This window comes from Elephantulus edwardii, unplaced genomic scaffold (assembly GCF_000299155.1).
Source record: "Elephantulus edwardii isolate Elephantulus edwardi_28Jun2011 unplaced genomic scaffold, EleEdw1.0 scaffold00139, whole genome shotgun sequence".
Taxonomy (NCBI): Eukaryota; Metazoa; Chordata; class Mammalia; order Macroscelidea; family Macroscelididae; genus Elephantulus; species Elephantulus edwardii.
In genome coordinates, this window is record NW_006399889.1 from 569,265 (window position 1) to 589,572 (window position 20,308).

At 39.8% G+C, this 20,308-nt stretch overlaps 1 protein-coding gene across 1 annotated transcript in view; it reads right to left on the reverse strand.

Moving 5' to 3' along the window:
* Window positions 1-14,527: 14,527 nt before the first annotated feature.
* Window positions 14,528-20,308, reverse strand: part of PHYH (phytanoyl-CoA 2-hydroxylase) — a 26,943-nt gene continuing 21,162 nt past the window's right edge. Inside the window, exons 6-7 of the mRNA XM_006894272.1 lie at window positions 17,721-17,858; window positions 14,528-14,581 (exon numbers count right to left, since the gene is read on the reverse strand). Of these exons, the coding sequence (XP_006894334.1) occupies window positions 14,528-14,581; window positions 17,721-17,858 (192 nt within the window). The remainder of the gene's footprint in view (window positions 14,582-17,720; window positions 17,859-20,308) is intronic.

Here is a 20,308-nt window from a genome sequence, read left to right on the forward strand (position 1 = left end):
GTTTAATTTTCCTCAGCTTCAGCTTGAACTTGCATATGAGTAGTTGGTGGTCTGTTCCACAATCAGCTCCTGGCCTACTTTTCACAGCTGATATTGAGCTTCTCCAGCAATTCTTTCCACAGATATACTCAATCTGATTCCTATGCATACCATCCAGTGAAACAGTTTTACTTATTAAGAAATCATCACATTATATTTTACATTTCTATTTACTCATCTCTCTCTTTCAGAGCTGACATCTCTTTGAGAGGAAGTTCCCTTTTGTTCACGCCAAATACAGTTCCTGGCACATAATGTTGTGGTTAAGTGCTGTTGAATCGCAGGTGACTCATTGTGACCCTATGAAGGAGAGTCCTCGATGCTTGGGTGTCTCTCATCCTCTCTCCAGGTTCATAGGGTTTCCGGAGGCAAGCTATTATGGACGTGGATGCCACTCCTCCTTCCAATGGCACATAATAGATATTTTGTAAATTCTTACTGAATTAACTAATGACATACTCAAGTGAGGACATTGAAAAGAAATATTTATGAGTTCATTTTAATAGGCTATTCCTAAGAAAGTGTCCAAACAGGAAATAGAAATTCCTCAGTTTTCCTATAAATGGTTTTGCATCCTTCTCAAGAAACAGAAGTGGATTTTAAGATATATTTATAAAAAATTAGAAGACTTTGATTAAAATTGTCACCAAGAACTGTAAGTACAACTCATTAAAATGGCAATGGTCCATAGAGATAGTTTGTCATGCAAATGAGATAGCAATTATATCTAAATACATACATCGTTATTATTGTTGTGTGTAGTCAAGTCCCCTGCGACTCATAGTGACCCTATGTACAACAGCCCTAAACCCTGCTCTATCCTGTGCTAATCTCAATGTCTCCAACACACCTACCCCAATTAACCTAGTCACTGAATCAATCCACCTCATAAAGGGTTTTCCTCTCCTGCACTGTCCCTCCATCCTCCCAAAAATGATGTCTTTTTCCAAGGTCCCTCCTTGCAACATGTTCAAAGTATGTCAGACAAAGCTTCAGAATCCTTGCATCCAAGGAGCAGCCTGGTTTAACCTTTTCTAGGATGAACTTGTTTGTTTTCTTAGCAGCCCATGGTATATTCAATACTCTTCTCCAACACCATAGCTCAAAGGCTATCAATTCTCCTTCTATCCTCCCTAGTCTTTGTCCAGTTCTCTGATGCATAGCAAGTGATTACTATTATGAATATTAAAAGTGTGGTCTTTAATTTCATTTTCAGTGAAATAATTATGTCTCCTTGTCCTTCATTGTTTGGAAAAAGTGAATTAAAATTTATACACAGAAGGATACTCATGATTCTTGGTACCAGGAATTCCCAAGAATGTAGTCTCTTTTCAGTCCATTTAAAGACTAAAGGACACCTGATTCAAGCCATGGTCTTTCAAATTGCTTCCTACACACCTGAAAATTGGACAATGAAAAAGAAAGGCCAAAGAAGAATCAATAGCTTTGAGTTGTAGTGTTGGAGAAGAATACTGAATATTCCATGGACTTCCAAAACAGCAAGCAAGTCTGTGGTGGCTGGGGGAAGTACAACCTGAGTGCTCCTGACGGGCAAGGATGCTGTCCATCTCATGTCCTCTGGGCATGTTATGAGGAAGAAGCAGAGACATCATGCTGGGAAAGATGGAAGAGAAAGAGAGGAAGATCTTCAACAAAATAAATTTACAGTGACTGTAGCAATGGGCTCAAACATATCAGAGATGGTAAGGATGATGGAGGACAGGGCAAGATTTGAATCTGTTGTTTATAGGTTCGCTATGAGTCGTAGTTGACTTGATGGCAGCTAACAACACCACAATGGTCTCTTCAGGATCCTCACAGAGAACACAAAGGAGCATCTTTCCTCCACTCTTCTCATGTCTAAAGAGCAAACAGATGGGAACATCTTAGTTGTAAATGCGAAGACTTACTTGTTGCATAAAAGAGTGACAGTTTGCAAAATAAAAAATAAAAAAATTTGCATGAAGAAGAAATACAAAGCAGGTGGCCTCACATTTCCTGATTATAAAACTCTCATTACAGCCAGGCCACTAGGATGGAACTGAGACCCTAGATGTAAATCCATTCATCCGTGGTCAGCTTGTGTTTGACAAAGTTTGTTCAGTAGAAAATGTTCTCTTTAACAAAGCAGACTAGTAAAATCAGATTTCTTTTTTTATTTTTTATTTTATTTTATTATATTTTGTGTGTGTACCGTCAAATCAGGTCTGACTGGTACATGAGGAGCTTGCCCCTCCTTCTCCAGCAGAGCATCTGGTGGATTTGAACTTTATGCCTCTGGGATTGCAGTGCAGGTTCTTGCCACTAGGCCACCAGAGCTCCCTATGACCAGATTTCGTTTTAAAAAGCAGATTTTCAACACACTACGAATAAATGAAACAGGATCTACGTCTCATACCAGACACCAAAATAAACTCAAAATGGATCAAAAACCTAAATAATAAAACTAAAACTGTAAATATCCTGGAATAGAACACAGACACAAGACCTAGGAGTTCTAATTTTTTTACATAAATAGACTTGCAACAAAACTGCAAAGGCATGAGCAGTGAGAGTTGAACTAGATAATCTGGACCTCATAAAAATTTAAATTCTTATTTCAACAAGAAACTTCACCACAAAGAGCAAAAAGGGAACCTACAAGCAAGGCGGGAAAATTCTTTGACAATCAAGTATCTGACAAGGGAGGCTGAAGTACGTAAACTGTAAGACCTTCTCCAGCCCTTTGACTCTGTGTCTGCTGTGATTCCCTAAGTTATTAAGACACTGAAGGTTATTGATCAGTGGATTGCTGTACCTGATTTTCTGAATATACAGCACCACTCCTGTATTATATTGTCTTCCACAAACAGGATTCAGAATATCAATGACATGAGGATAGTGTTGTTGTTATGTCCTATCAGTCGCCTGTGACTCATAGCAACCCTTTGTACAAGCTCTGAAGTCTGCCCTGTCCTGAGCCAGTCTCACTGACTCCCCATTGTCCCAGTTACTTTATATTTTATTCTGTTATATACAGGTGTCCATGCAAGAGCTGTAGCTGACAGACTATCAACAATAGCCTCTATCAACAATGACTCTTAGTGCTTGTAGCTGTTAAATTTCAACAGCCATTAATTGAATTCTAGTACAGCTGAAATTTTGGAAAAAAATCAAGTTCCTAAACATGATATAAAATAATCAGGTAAAAGATGTTAATGGATTCTCCAAATTGCCTTGTTATCATTTTTAATTGCCTCAGACCATTAATAAAGACTGAGTCTAACCCAAAACAACCAGAGAGGAAAAGCAAAACCAAACTTCTGTCTGGTCAATTCTGACTCATTGCAACAATGTGGAATAAAATGATCCCATAGGGTTCCCAGGGTGTTTGGGGGGGGGGACTAGGAGTAAGGAGCTGCACTGCCAACCCAAAAGCACGTGGTTCAAATCCACCATCTGCTCTGGGGAGAACTATGGGGAATCTACTTCCATGTGATTTACTGCTTCTGAATACCCGCTGGAGGATCAGCTGTAAGTCAGTTCTGACTCAATGGTACTCTGAATCTTTACAGAAGCAAGATTTTTCTCCCCAAGAAATATAGATGGATTCAACCTGAAAACAGTTCAGTTAGCAGCTTCAGCTAACCCAAAGTTGTTTTGGGGTTCTTATTAAATTTTCTTTCTTTCTTTTTTATTTTTGTGTGTGTGTCGTCAAATCAGATCTGACTGGTACAGGAGGTGATTGCCCGTCCTTCTCCAACAGAGCTTCTGGTGGATTCAAACTGCGTGCCTCTGGGATTGAAGTGCAGCTTCTTGCCACTAGGCCACCAGAACTCCAAAGTTGTTTTTTTTCAAAAGTTGTTTTTTGAAAAAGTGCTTAAACACTGCACCAGTAGATCTACCATCTGTAAGGTAGCGTGCTCTCTCTCTCTCTCTCTCTCTCTCTCTCTCTCTCTAACTAGCGCGTGCTCTCTCTCTTGCTCACTCTTGCTCTCTTACTCTCTCATTACCATCGAGTCATAACTCACACACATCTGACCCTCCAGCAGGTTTTCTGAGGCTGTAAATTACATGTGAGAGGATTGTTCCTCTTTGGCCATCATAGCAACTGATGGATTTGATTCACCTGTCCTTGGTTTGGCTATGCAACTCCTCACCCACTAGGCCACCAGAACTGCTGTTGTTAGGTGTCATTCAATAGATTATGACTCATAGGACCCTGTGAACAACAGATCTGCGCCCTGCCCTGTCCTGTGACAGCCTCACCATCTCTGATATACTCAAGCCTGGTGTGAGGCCATCTCAATGAGAATCTTCCTCTTTTTTGCTGACCCTCAAAGAAACAAATGGATTATGATACTAGAAAAATGAAGACATATTTATAAACTTATAATCTTGCCTGGATGTGAATTATTATATATGACTGAAGTTAAGACTGACATCCTTGGAGTTGTTGAAAATTCCTGTGTGAGTCTTGACTGGGTTCGTGCACTTCACCCTTTTGACCATGTTCAGTGGGGTGAAGTCGATGTGAAGTCCGTATCCCCAAACCATATGCACAGACAGCACTGAAACACTGCTTCCCCTTCCTGTGTGGGGTGTGCTCTGATCTTTTCCATATGTCCTGCAGTCTCTAGTTTTATACTTTTATTTAAAAATTGAAGGGACTATACCAACAAACCTGCCATGGGTCTCCACACACAGCTTGAAGAATGCTGCACCCAACTCGGTCTCTGAGAGCCATAAACAGTAGAGTGATGAGCAGTCACAAAGCCTTTTCCAGAAACTCATCTAATGTTCTGGGATTTTGTTGTGTTATTTGAACATGGAGGCAGCCTGGGAAAGGACTGACAGGTAGAATTTGCCTAAGAAAGACTCTTATACTCTCTCCATGCAAACTATAAAAGTCAGATAAGAGGGAGTAGACGTTGGTTTTGGCTGCCATCTTTGTGAAGGGATCTGGGATGAGGATCCCAGGCCTCTGCTCCCCCATGACGAGTACTCTAGGGGGAAATATTTGCATTCCAGGCTCAAACAATGAAAGATCCATGTTCCCTCTCTCCCCTCTTTAGCAGTCACAGGCAGCACGGGCTGCATTAGGTCAGGCCAGAGCCTCACCCTGCACTTTTGACTCCTGATTGGAGTCCCAGGGACAAGGGTGTGTGTGGAGATCACACTTATGGGCACTATCACTCTGCCCCCATCCCCTGCCATGCTCCTGTCCCTCTATAACTCCCTCATCACCCACTCACTCTCCACTTCTGGTTGCTCCCCCAATAAAACCCCACCTCAGAGCACTACTCTGAGCTCCTGGGACCCATATATCAAACCTTTTGCTGTTTTCTATGGTCATAGTCATGAGGGGGTAGTGGGGGAATCACTGATAGAATTCATGCTTCTCATACTGGAGACCCAAGAGGTTGGTCATAGCTGTGATGCTGAACAGTTTTCAGTGGTATTTCCAGACAAAGATGTACCAGCAAGAAAGACTTAAGCCATCTACTTTCAATTTTTTTTTTAATTTTTTAATACCTTGTCACACCACTGATTGAAGCAAAACAATACAAAATGTTAGTGCTTCACCCAAAAATAGTATTTTTATTCTGCCCTTTCTTGACAGCTCAGTAAGTCACAGACAAAAGGCCCGATGAGTGCTTTTAAAAAGGGGAAAACCAATCTACTTTTAAACTCAGTCAGTGAAAACCCTGAGGATTGATCCCCTTCAACATGAGTCAGGGAACCAACTGACAGCAGTAAAAATGAGCTAACAAAAGTACCAATGGTTTCTGCTGCTTGCCACCAAGGATACTGGATGACACTTGTTTCAATGCAGTCAGTGAACATATCAACAAATCCCACCCCACCTCACCCAGCAGTTTGTTTATAGACTACAAGTGACCAAAGAGTTTTAAAATATTATTGCAAATTTGATGTAACCTCGGGGGGGGGGGGATCTAATCACATGTCATTTATGTAAGGATGAAGGATGCTGAACTCTGGCCGGATGAGCATGTTGCCGACAGCCCCTTCCCTTTCAACCATCAGAAGCAACAAAGAAGGAACAGATGAGAGCCCTCTAATATTACTTCTAGCCTAGGTGATAGGCAATGACAAAGGAAACGTTAACAAAGTGAATCAATCACAAGTTGTCCAGGACAATGATGTGTGACTGGCAAAACAATACAAGGAAAACAGACTCATCTTTTTCTTTAAAAAAAAAAAAAAGGAAGCTAAGGGAAGAGCAGACCACTCAAAGGCCACTATAAATCTATCAGAAGCTGTGCATCACCAGCTGTGTAAACCAAACACCCCACTGGAAGGGATATATACACTCATATGTAGGGCAAGGGTGGGGTCAGCTCTTTTCTGACCCCCTCGCAGTCTGTTATAAATGTCTAATAAGCCTCTGTTTCTTTTGCTTGTTCTCACTCAGTGTCTTTCTTGGGTCAGTCTATCAAAGTCTCACCTCTGAGTCAGAACTTCTAGTTCTTTCTTGAAGAGATCCCTGGACCTCTTTGGAAATCATCCCCTTGACAAAGGGACAAGGTACAAGGTACTTGTTTGTGTTGTGATCTTCATCAAAGGTAAGTGGTCAAAGTGAAGCACAAAGGGTCGAATCTATCACATCCTTGCTTTTGTAAGAGTTTTGTTGGAGCACAGCCACTTATGTTCATTTACAGTTTGCCCTTGGCCACTGCCCTATGATATGGCCGAGTTGAGTAGTTGTGATTGAGGTTGACTGTGATCATTTGCGTAACACATCTAAACTTGAGTACACTTTCAAGAGTAGATTGGATGCAACAGAGGTCAATATCATTATGGTGCAATCAATGCCCTCGTTCCTTCTTTCACAGGTAAAAGAATTGTAAGAGAGGAGACAATGCCCAAGCACCAAGTTAGCACCATGTATAGCAATCTTAAGGTTCTTGGGAAAGCAGACTTTATTGCATGGAGCATTACATTTAGGCCGAAGCTTTTTAGAGCGCAGGGTCGAAAAGAAAAAGATGAGGAGGTAGGAATGAAGGGAAAAATGGTAAAGATAGATTTATTAGAAAGTTACATCCCGCAAGGGACAGACCTCCCTCCTTTGTAAGCAAATATGGAGGCGAGGCCTCGTGATGGTGAGGTGAATCTCTATTTTTGGCTCCTCCTCTGGGTGGGCATTTGGGAGGATGCAGACTGGGCCAATGAGACGATGCCATGGAAAGTTCAAAGTTGAGTGGGTGGTTCTCATTCTGGTCACTGTTCTCTGATGTTTTTTCATGTACAGAAAGTATCAACTACTTCTGACATCACGCATGCACTCAAAGGACTAATTCTATGCATGCCAACATTAGCTTCCTGGTTCTGATAGCTCAATTCTTCCAAGAATAAACTTCTGCCTCTTATATTCTTGGTTCAAATCCTAATGAAAGTACCTAAACTTCTTAATTCTAACCAAACACCCCAAGAGAATAAAGCACTGGTCATGAGGCCTCAACATGTCTTTGGGGGAACATCCAGGTCAATTGACATGACATAGTCCACAAAGACAATGCTCTGTCTACACCATACCTTGGTGAGTAGCAACTGCGGACTGTAAAGCTGGTAAACAGTCAACTAAGGTGCAATCACCTCTTAACTAAGGTGCAACTCTCACTTTGTCTGGAGCAAAGAAGAGTGAATAAAATTAGAGTCACATGGAAACAATGAGTCCATAGCAACAAACAAGTTGTAATTCTCAACTTCTACAGCCCTAAATCCAGAAGAATTAGATGGTGCCCAGCTCCCACTGCTAATGGCTCTGGAAAAGATGACAACAAAGGGTCATGGAAGGGGAGGAAGAGAAATGTAGACCAAAATTAAAAATTCACAATATTATTAGCCAGGCTTATCGGTTTGACAAAGACCCCTGAGCTGTGGCCCTTAGCTACCCTGTATGCTTGGCCCTGAATTCACCCCTGTGGCAAAGCAACAGGCAGATTTAGAAAGTGAACAATAACTCCAGAGAAGTGCTCAGTCCTGAGAACAGTCAATCCCCCAGGATCCCAAGGATAAAAGTCAAAAGATATGAAGAGAGAAGATAGAAAAGTAGAAGCAAAAATTATACAGAGATGGTGGGAAGAATGATAATACAATGTTGGGCCTGTAATCCACATATATCAATTTTATAAAATATAATGTATATGAATGTATAAAACAATGTAAATGAAAGATTGTACAAAACACAGTGGACATGAAGGAACCATAATGTAAATTAATTATTGTATGCAAACCAACAAAAAAAGGATTAAAAGCCTAGAGAACTATTGAGATTTTTATTTTTAAGAAAAGTATGTATGAAGATGGTTGAATGAAATACTAATCTGTAAGCTTTCACTAGACTCAAAAAAGTTTTAAAGAAAATTATGCTGCCTTTGAAGAGAAGTTTTACTCATTGGATTTCTATGAATTGGAAATAAGAATAGCAATAGACCTGATGCATTGAACACTAATGACCAAAGATTAGTCAAGTTGTGGATGACATCATATATGAAGAAAGAAAAAGTCATTAAAAAGATAAGCAAGAAAGAAGAGACCAAAATGAATTTTGAAGACAATCTGAACATGAAAGCATGCACACACTCACTGCTGGAAGAATAAGAACTAACCCATAGCTGACCCTCCATCAGGGGTCCACCTAGTGTTGCCTTGTAAGAAAAGTTGGCAATCTACTGGCAAAACAATTACCCATTGGAAACTATGAATCACAGTTCTACTCTGACATACCCAGGGGCCCTTGAGTTAGAATCAGCTTGACAGCATCTGATTTATTTTTTATTTTCAATATATGAGCTCATATAAGAATTACTGTCAAGGGGAGGAAGGAATAGGAAGAACTTTAAGGACCCGACCAGCTCCATTTGGGCAGCATAGGAAAAGCCATGATTTCAGGACCCAGGACCCAAGTGACAAATGACAGTGTGCACTATGACATGAGTCCAAGAGTTTAGTTCAGGGTTGTTGTTGTTGTTGTTGTTATGTGCCATCGAGTTGCTTGTGACTCATAGCTACCCTATGTACAACAGCCATAAACTCTGCTCTGTCCTGTGCCAATCGCACTGTCTCTGACACTCCCATCCCGATTACCCCAGTCACTGAAACAATCCACCTCATAGGGGGCCTTCCTTCCTGTGCTGTCCCCCCACCCTCCCAAGCATGATGTCCTTTTCCAAGGACTTGTCTCTCTTTACAACATCCAAAGTATGTTAGACGGAGCCTCAGAATCCTTGCCTCCAAGGAGACACCCAGTTTAACCTTTTCCACAATGAATCTGTTTGTTTTCCTAGCAGTCCATGGTACTCTCAATACTCTTCTCCAGCACCACAGCTCAAAGGCATCAATTCTCTTTCTACCTTCCTTGGTAATTGTTCAACTCTGATGCATAACAAGTGATAGCAAAGACCATGGCCTGTATCAGACGTACCTTAGTCTCCAGAGAGACACCATTGCTCTTCAGTACTTTGGAGAGGTCCCTAACAGCAGACTTTCCCATGGCAATGCGCCTTTTAATTTCCTGGCTACTGGTGCCAAGAGTGTTGACGGTGGAGCCAAGCAAACTAAAGCTGTGAACAATCTCAATCTCTTCACCATCCACCTTGATGCTGCCACTTGGCCCAATGGTGAGAATCTTTGTCTTCTTGACATTGAGCCTCCATCCATATTGGAGGCTGCAGTCCTTGACCTTCTGTAGCAAGGGCTTCAGGTCCTCCTCAGTTTCAGCAAGCAGGTTTGTGTCATCTGTATAACGCAGATTGTTGATAGATCTTCCACCAATCTTGACCCCACATTCCTCCTCATAGAGCCCAGCCTCCTGGATAATCTGTTCTGCATACAGGTTGAAAAGGTATGGAGATAGGACACATCCCTGGTGTACACCCTTCCCAATTTTGAATCATGCAGTGTTCCCTTGCTCTGTTCTGATCACTGCCTCCTGGTCCAAGTATAGGTTTCGCATTAGAACAATCAAGTGTTCTGGGATTCCCATTCTTCTCAGAGTCAGCCACAGTTTGTTATTATGCACGCAGTCAAATGCCTTTGCATAGTCAATGAAAACAGATATACATTCCTCTGGTATTCCCTGCTCTCAGTTAAGATCCATCTAACATCAGCTACAATATCCCTAGTACCACAACCCCTTCTAAACCCAGCCGGGACTTCTGGCAGTTCTCTGCTGATGTGCTGTTCCTGTTGTTTTGGGATAATCTTCAGTAGAATCTTGCTTGCATGTGAAATCAATGAGATTGTTCTATAGTTTCCACACTCTGTTGGGTCACCTTTCTTTGGGATGGCAACAAATATAGATCTCTTCTACTCAGTTGGCCAAGTTTGGGGTTAGCTGGTTTGAATTCCCTAGGACGATTTTAGTCAAAGTGATTTTTAGAAATGTTACCATGTTTTGTTGAGCCAATCGGAAGCTTTTCAAACTAAGGCATTTGAATATGTGGCTTTAATAAGGGAACTCCAAGCAGATCTTATGGGCAAAGCCCCTGATTTTCCTGAGCTCTTCACTAGTCGCCTAAATGCATAGAAGGAAGTGTTTTAGTGTGCACTTTTACAAAGTAACTTACATATTCCTTTCAGATTAGTCTTTGGAGAAGGGAATTTAAGCCCAGGACTAATTCTTTCCCTTGTGATGTAATATGATGTGTGTTGTGACTGAAGTGTTAGTAGTTCAAGTCCACCAATGACTCTACAGGAGAAAGGTGGGTGGCCGCCTCCTGTACAAATTTACAGCCTCAGAGGCCTGATGGAGGATAAGTATGAGCTGAAACCTACTCAGTGGCAGTGGGTTTAATCAGGTTTGAGACTCTCTAAGAAAACATCCCTGGGGAAGAACAATAGTTAAGCACAAAACTCCTATTTGAAAGATTAGTGATTCGAACCCACTTAGAAGTACTTAAGAAGATTGGGTGTCCAACCTGCTTCTGAAAGGCCACAGCCTTGGAAATTGTGCTTTGCAAACATGGGGGCACTAGGAATCACAATCAACAGCATCCAAAAGCAACAATCTGAGAACCCAGGCTTTTTCTCATCCCTGCCAAGGTCGTGTGACAGCTGGCTCTGTCTCTTCAATCTTTCAAGTACTATTGATTCCCACCTCCCGCAGGGCAGTGCTCTCACGGTCAACACCAGCAGGCCCAGGGGGTCCTGAGGTTTTCCTGTCACATGCAGTCCTAGTACATGGGTGGCTGTTGGGATATGCAATGTTGTTAGTGGCCATTGATGTGATTCTGACTCACGGTGACCCCATATGTGCAGATTAGAACTCTGCTCCAGGACTTTCAAGGCTGTGACCATTCAGAAGCTGATCACCTAAACACTGTGGATAGATTGTATGCACAGTCTTGCTACTCTTTGAATATCTGTTAGAAAAATTCATGCACAAAATGGACACAGATAAGATCTGAAACGAATCTTTCCTAATTCCAGCATTCAAGATATTTCCTGTAAAAATGCACCTGGAAAATAAAAACATCTTGGGATCTTCTATTTTCTATTAAAGTTCTGTTTTTCAAGCTTATGTTAAATGGGAAACTATTCAAAAGTTTGTCTCAGAACAACTCTGCTCCATTCACATAGTTCATACTAGCCTGCCTGCCTAATACTCTATTGCAATCATTCTCTGATTGAGTCTCCTTAGACTGTCTGGGACCTATGTGCCCCATTTCCAGCTGATACAGAGCTCTTTCATTCAAGAGTCATCCAGAGGAACAAACAAAAATAGTGGAAGACTCGGGAAAACTTGTGCTTGGCTGAATGACAGAGACTCTTGTTATTTCTTCTTTATTAGAGCCCTAACTAGCATTTCTCTCCCCTTAAAGACTGTCTCCTTACTGCCCTCAACTGACACAGAAACACGGGGCGAAATGAAAAGAAATTTGCCAAGTCCATGCTTACTCAAAATCCAAATTAAAAGTATCCATAATGTCCCTTTCCCTTGGAAGAGGTTAACTTTCACTTAAAATAAATATGAGGTCTTCAGTTTTCCTACATAATGCAACATTTAAAAAAAAAACAACAAAACCCAAACTATTTAATTTTACTTGGATCCACAATCAAAATCCATGGTAGCAGCTGTCAAGAAATCAAAAGGCATGTTGCATTGGGAAAATCTGCTATCTAAGACCCCTCCAAAGTGCTAAAGGAAAAAGATGCTCATTTAAAGACTATGGTGGCCCTGATCTAAGTCACAGTCTTTTTTGTTTTTTTTAACATTTTGTTTGTTATTAATTCCAATGAAAATTTACAGAGACTTTGGATTTCTATTAATTCATTGTTGCACTTTTCTCCCTGCCCCTCCCCCCCCAGTACCCTCTTCTTTTTGAAAAGTAAAAGAAAAATTCTTTCATTGTTTTACAATCCCTCCCCCCAGGTCCACTCCACTATGCAGCCTTCGTTCTGGACTCCTGTTATGACAATAATACCTAACCTAATCACATATCCCTTTTAAACAGTTTTCTCCTCATCTGTTTCAATGCAGTATACATTGTTTATCCCCTTTATCTCAGTCTCCCCCCATCGCCGATGTCAGTCCTCCTGCTTTATAACAGTGGCACTATGCAGTATTTGTCCTTTAGCCACAGTCTTTTCAATTGCTCCCGATGCATCTGAAAGCTGGACAGTTAATAAGGGAAGCTGAAGAATCTATGCCTCTGGATTGTGGTATTGGTAAAGAATATTGACCATCCCATGGATTGCCAAAAGAACAAATACATCTGTCTTGGAGAAAGCCCAACCAGGTTCCTCCACAGAGGCAAGGATGATGAAACACGGTCTCACATAGTCTGGAAATGTTGTCAAGAGGGGCCAGTCCTTGGGAAAAGACATTATGTTGGGAAAGGCAGAAGGTCAGAGAAAGAAAGGAAAATCCTCACCAAGACGGACTGACACAATAGTTTTAATAATGGGCCTAAGCATGACAGAGATCACGTGGTTGCTGTTGATTGCCTTCGAGTCAAGCATGACTCATAGTGACCCTGTGAACAAAAGGCCTAAAGTCCCTCTACAACCATCAACATTCATCAAAGTCCATAGAATTTCTGGAGACATGTTGTTTAGGAAGTGGGTGCCACTCCTGCTTCTAAACCTGTCATAGAACGGAGAGGCACAAGAAAGCGAAAAGTTCAGATCTGTTGTTGTAGTGGATTTGATGTCATATAATAACAACCAAACCCAAGACCAGTCTCAGTTAAAGGTTATCTTCTTCATTCTGCAGGAACAGAGAACAGGACTTGGAAAGACACAAAGGAGGGTGACCAGAAGGAAGCCTATGCCAAAATGTGAGTGAGCACCTTTCTGTCACTCCTCAATGTCTTTTTGATGCCCTTTGTTACATGTGCCTGACTGAAGAATTGTATCGTGCTGCTGACCAAAATTGTCTGGTGGCCTAGTGGCAAGAAGCTGTGCTGCAATTCCGAAGGCACGTGGTTCGAATCCACCAGCTGCTCCACAGAAGAAGGATGGGCAATCTCCTCCCAAGTAATTAACTGCCTCTGAAAATCTGCTGGAGAGTCAGCTACAGGTCAGTCAGATAAACTTGTAGTATGGTTCTGAGTTCAGTGTGGCTATTGTAATGGACTTTGAGACCCACTGAAAGCCTTGGGAGGGGTAGTTAGTGTTAAAATTGGTGAAGGAAGGTTCAGAGAGGTGGGGGAGGTTATGTGTAGCCTCATAAATGGTACTGAGAATGTTGTTGATGGAAGCAGCTCCCCTTTGTGAAGTTAGAAGAAATCAGACTCAGACATGCCACACTGGACCCCACTCTTTTTCTAGATTTGAAAAGAAGTTCCTCATGATGTGAAATGAACAGATGATGAGTCTAGAAGGAAATAGAAAATGTAACAATCCCTTAGTTTCACAGCATTCATTTCTGCTTGGAGAAAGCTAATTTGATGAAAGAAACTGATTTGACACCATTGAATCCATCAATCACCTTTATTGCTTGTAACTTTAAGTTTGTTTTCATTACCATATTAACATTTCCCTCTTACTAGGTTTACACCCAAAGCCCTAATGGTGCAGTAGGTTAAGTGCTCATCTGCTAAAATATGTCAGTGGTTTGAATACATCAGAGAACAATGTGACAATTTCCATTTCTAAAGATTATAGCCTTGCAAACCCTCTTGGGTCATTCTAATCTGTCCTGTAGAGTTCCTTACATGTTGGAATCTACTAGACATTAATAGGTTTGGATTTGGATGGTGTTTACATTTGTCCAAGCAGCATCACTGCACTGTAAGACAACCGCATGCAATTGAATGACAGCAAAATGCTTTTTTGCATCTTAACAAGTGACAGAGACAATGAAACAATTTTATTAAGCAAGAATTTTCTTTAGACATTATACCCATATACTGTCCAGTACCTGAGTTTTTATTTGGTTAACAAGGGCTAGAAAAGTTTTAATCACATCATCAAGAAAGCAATTTCCTTAAAACCATGTGTTGGTTGGGTTTCTTTCAAAAGAGTAGCAGGAAAGAGTATTTCAAAGAGTCGTCCTTTTTCCTTTCACGAGGCGAGCACGCATTTGCCAAACATCCTAAAAATAACAACAAAATAAATCTATAGAACACTTTGTCTGTTTACTATAAGACAAAAGATATTTCTAACACACAAAAAAATGACCTATTTATGTCCTTTGGTTTAAGGTGGGACTCTTGAAACAGCGTACAGTTGAACCTTGCTTTTTTATCCATTTTGCTACCCCTCACCTCTTGACTACAGTATTTAATTTATTTTATGGACTGTTATTACTGACAAGAAATTACTTACTTCTTCCATTTTTATCACAGGCATCTTCAGGTTATGAATGCCTGACTTACATACAACCCACAGTTAAGAACAAATGAGTCCATAAAGCTCATTATATTAAAAACCAGTGTATATACAATGGTTCATAATAGTAAACAGGTATGATTTTGCAATAATTGGGATGGATTCAATGCCTTATTTTGGTTCTTTTGGACTTGTTTTCATCTTCTTTACTTCAATTTGAACTTGCACATGCATAGTTAATGATCTCCTACATGTTCAGCCCTTGATCTAATTTTTACTGCTGATTTTGAACTTCTCCACAGTCTCTTTCACACAGATATTCTAGATTCCTGTGTAGACCATCAGGTGAGGTCCATGTGTATAGTCCCCATTTATGCTTTTTAAAAAAATTAATTTTGATGAAAGTTTACAGAGACTTAGGGTTTCCAGTCATTCATTGTTGCACTTTTATCCCTGCCCACCCCCTCCTCCCCAATTCACTCTTCTCCTTGAAAAGTAAAAGAAAAGCGCTTTCACTGTTATGCTATCACTCCCCTCAAGTCCACTCCACTGTGCAGCCTTCATTATGGAGTCTATTTATGCTTTTTTAAAAAGGTTTCTGCAGTCATTATTATCTGACTACTAGTCTTTCTTCTTTGTTTCCAACCTCTGTAATCTGTTGTTATGTAGCATAGAGTCGGAACCAACCTATATAGCTCATGCTAGGGTGGGTTTTCAGAAGCAGTTAATCACAAGGGAGGAGATTATTCATTATTCTCTTGCAGGACAGCTGTTGACCTCTGGGACTGCAGCACAACTTCTTGCTACTGGGCCACCAGAGTTCCCTAATTACATTCTAGTTACAAATTATTATCTCCCCAGAATTGCATTCTGGTTATGATTACTAATTTGTATTACTAATTATTACTAATGCATCTTGATTACATATTCAATGCATTTCAAACTGTAAAATCCACAGTTCTTCATCTTTAGCTTTAGTGGTTGGTGTATATTGAAGACTACACTCTTCAATGTGCATTGCATCTTAACAATAAGAAAACAAAAAGTTCAGATCTGCTGTTCATTAGGGTTACTATAACAGTCCACCGACCACATCTAACAACAACAATGTTTCACAACATATATCAAAGCATTATTTTTTTTAACTGGATTAAGATGTGTTAGTGTAACCAGAAGTATTCTTTAATGTTTTTATGCATACGATGGTACACTATATGCTATAATTTGAGACAAATATTTGCCTGAGACTAGATAAGAACTTTACCTAATGTTTCAACTTACATACAGATTTGACTTGAAGACAGATGTGTGCACAGAACTCACCTGTAAGCTAGAGAATGCCTGCATTTAGTTTTGTGAGTCATCAGGTTTCTTCTTTTTCTTCATTCTTTCTATGGCTTGATTTTGTGTTTCACTGGTTTATGGACGTGAACCTTTAGTTTCCCTTTTTTTGTGTATGATTTTTATATATTTTGTATATGGTTCTGATGGACAACTGTGTATGTTCTTTATTTGACTTGATTAATCAACTGTGTATAAACCATCAGCACCGTTTACTGTATATATATCAGTTACATACAAATAGTTAGAAGTTATATGTATTAGTTAGGAAAGCATGCAATACTTAGGGCATATAGTTTGCATTCACCAGCTGCTCTGTGGGAGAAGGATGGACAATCTCCTCCCTTGCAATTAACTGCCTCTGAAAACCCCTGGAGGGCTAGCTATGGGTTGGTTCTGACTTGACAGTACTCAACAACAATTTATGAAAAACTGCCTCAGGCCTCCTATCAATACAAATTCTTGTTATTGTTATTGTTGCTATTGAGTCAGAACCAACTTATCGCTGACCCTCTAGTGAATTTCAGAGGTTGTAAATTGCATGGGAAGAGACTGTCTATTCTTCTCCTCCAGAGCAGCTGGTGGATTCAAACCACTCACTTTTGGATTAGCAGCACTCCGTTCCCCACTAGGCTACCACAGCCAACCCTACCAAAAAACATTAGTGATCCTGAATCTATGCTACATGCAATCTATGTCTCTTAGAAAATTCCAGATGTAAACAGACTAAAACAAAAACTTGTTCAAGAATTGTTCTTCAAGAAGTCTTAGTAGATTTCCTAATGCAAAAAGCATATTGAAATATTTTCCATTCTTTTCTTATCTGTCATGTCCACAGGAAAACCCCAAACATACAGAAGGAATGTGAATCTGTTGAGGTTCCCAGCATGAGAGAAGCAGGAACAAACTGAAAGCCACTGTCATCCTAACTGTGTCTTAGTGAATTCTCTGAAATGGGTTCTACACCCAAGGGAATAATTATGTCCCACTTTCCTACTAGGTACGTATGAAAATTATTATATATCTGCATAAAGTCTTTTAAATCACTTGCTATGTGTCTGAGAACAGAACAGAACAGAACAGTAAATAAGGATGACAGAAAAAGAACTGATGCCTTTGAGCTGTGGTGTTGGAGAGGAGCACTGAATATCCAATAGACAGCCAAAAGAACAAACAAGTATGTCTTGAATAAGGTGCAGCCAGAGTGTTTACTCCTCAGAGGCAAAGATGATAAAGCTTCATCTCACATACTCTGGGCTTTGTTGCTAGGCAAGGCTATTCTTTTGGAAGGGATATCATACGTGGAAAAATAGGGATTTAGCAAAAAGAGAGAAAGACCCTCAACAAGATAGATTGACACAATGACTGCAGGAATAGGCACTGCAAGTGTATCGGAGGTGGTGAGGATGTCACAGGATAGGTCAGAGTTCAGATCTGATTGTTGTTCATAGGGTCGCTACGAGTGGTACTTGACTTGATGGCAACTAACAACAATAAAAATGTACAGAAAACAAGGTGCTTAATAACAGAGATATTTACCATTTCATTTAACACAGACATACCTTCAGGGTGATGTTGTCAACCTCCAGTCCACGAAATTTATGTGCTAATTTTATAACTTCCTTCTCGATGTTTTCTTGACTGGTGCCCTTTACATCAATGTAGTGGCCATCAGAACTAGTGTAATGGCAGGAAATTGCCTATGCAGAATAAACCATAACACTGGTGAGGGAGTTGGATCTCATTAATAACAGCAAAAAAAATAATTACGTAAATATTTAATTTCTAAAATGAAAATGTATCTTAAAACTCATGTTGAAACTCAGCTTTTTTAACCCCCACTAAAGAATAATTGCAAAATTATAAGCAGTTTTTAATGAGCTGTGACATCGTTTTCAAAAAAGAACATTAAAGAAAAAAAATTAAGGTATATTCAGGGCAGAGAGATCATTAAATGATCCTTACATTTTTAATATTTGATTCTTCTAAAGAGCAGAGCTCCCATAGTCCTAAACAGGAATGTGTTCCATGATAGTTCACCATTTACTTCATTACAAAATCAGTTTTACCCAGTCAGACTTATGATAGGCTATTATGTTGATGGCAATAGATTATGAAAACATGTGAAAATAGTATAAGAAAATACACATACCTCATCTCAATCAAAAGGACATTTTTAAAGTCAAATAGTGTTGAAATACAGTAATATTGCTTCCTTCTAGTCTTTACTTTCTAGTCTCTAAAGAGTTACAAACTCAGCTAAAGTAGAAGGCAGTGATTACAGCTTACCTTCTTAAAGGAAGCCTGGTGATGTGGTCACTACATGTTGTTCTGTTAACAAGAAAGTAAGCTGTTTATACCCACCAGCTGCTTCATGAGAGAAAGTCCAGGCTGTCTCCTCCTGTCAAGATTTACAACCTCAGAAACCCAACAGACGGTCACTGTGGGTTAGAATCAACTTGGCAGCAGTCGGTTTGGTTTGGTTTTAGTTAATAAGTTTGTTTTCTTAAAATGATCAAATGTGTAAGAGGAACTTTCAATTTTGCCAAAACATCAAATATCGAGAGCACTGGTGTTATAACCTCCGTTTCACATGTATGCTCCAATGCCTTATTGAACCGTGGTAAACTATAAAAACATGTGCATATTTTCTTTGTACATTATGACATTTAATGTTTTCCCAGAATATTAATATTTTGGGGAAAAAATGAAATAAAAAACTTAGTATATTAAATCTCACAAAATTAATTCATAGTGTTGAGTTTGCCACTTCCCTAACCTGGTTCTCCCCCCGCCCGCCCGCCCATAGTTCTGAAGTCCTCCAGCTGCAGAGGTAGATTGTGTCTTTATTTAAACTTTTGGGTATTCTGTGCATTATGGAATTTTTGCATTCACTTTTATTTATAGTGATTATATTAGAAGCATGTTTATCCTAATTACTAAGGGGTTTTTTGGACCCTTTTAAATTTTTTTACTAGAGGTGCCACAATGCCTGGATCACCCCAATCCTACTGAGCCTGGTGGAAAGATGACCGAACGAAAGATGAAATACGATATTTTGACCCAAGGCTCAGGGAGACCTCAGAGACTGAAGGAATCATACGGCAAACTGGAAAACCTCATTAAATCCTGAAGTCAATCAGAAACTCACCACTGGATTCCAACTTGCCTCTATTGAATTGTCAAAATTATAAATCTTAAAGGAAGGAAACCACCTATTTTTCTCCCTCAAGGCAGCTGGTGGGTTCGAACTGCAGCTGTTCAATATTTAATCTCCTACATCACCAGAGGTCCAAGAAAGTCCCAAGCAGCCCCTCATATTTTGCATTGAAAATCATCTTAGCATACAGCAACGTGAGCCAAAACCACTGTCAGATCTGTACTTGAGAGAAGCAGTTAATATAGATACTTAGAAGATTGATTTTAAATGATAAGTAAGGGAAATGTTTTCTTTAAAACACCCTGAGGCTAAAAGGTAAAGAAAAAAAGTAACTTGATGGGGCTTCCCATTTGGCTTCCAATTCTTAAACTTTGTTTTTGACCAATAATGTTTTTCCTTAATAGCAAAGATAGGTTCAACATAAGGAAAACAACCAATGTAATTCATCATATTAACAAAGCAAAGAAAAGAACCACATGATCCTATCAATTGATGCAGAAAAGGCCTTTGACAAAATCCAAAACCCTTTCCTGATGAAAACACTCAACAAAATAGGATTAGAGGGGAATTTCTTCAACAGAGTAAAAAGTATTTATGAAAAGCCAAGAGCCAACATTGTTCTCAATGGAGAGAGGTTAAAGGCATTCCTTTTAAGAATAGGAACTAGGCAAGGATGCCCACTATCACCTCTCTTATCCAATATTGTATTGGAAGTCTTAGCGATAGCAATAAGACAAGAGAAGGAAATAACAGGTATCCAAATTGGAAAAGAGGAGGTAAAATTATCTCTCTATGCAGATGATATGATAGTATATCTAGAAAACCCTAAAGACTCAGCAAGAAAACTATTGGATGTAGTTGACTAATTCAGCAAAGTTGCAGGATACAAGATCACCATACAAAAATCAGTTGGATTTCTCTACAGTGACAAAGAGAATACAGAGCTGGAGCTAAGAAAAACAATACCCTTCACAATAGTTAATCACAAGA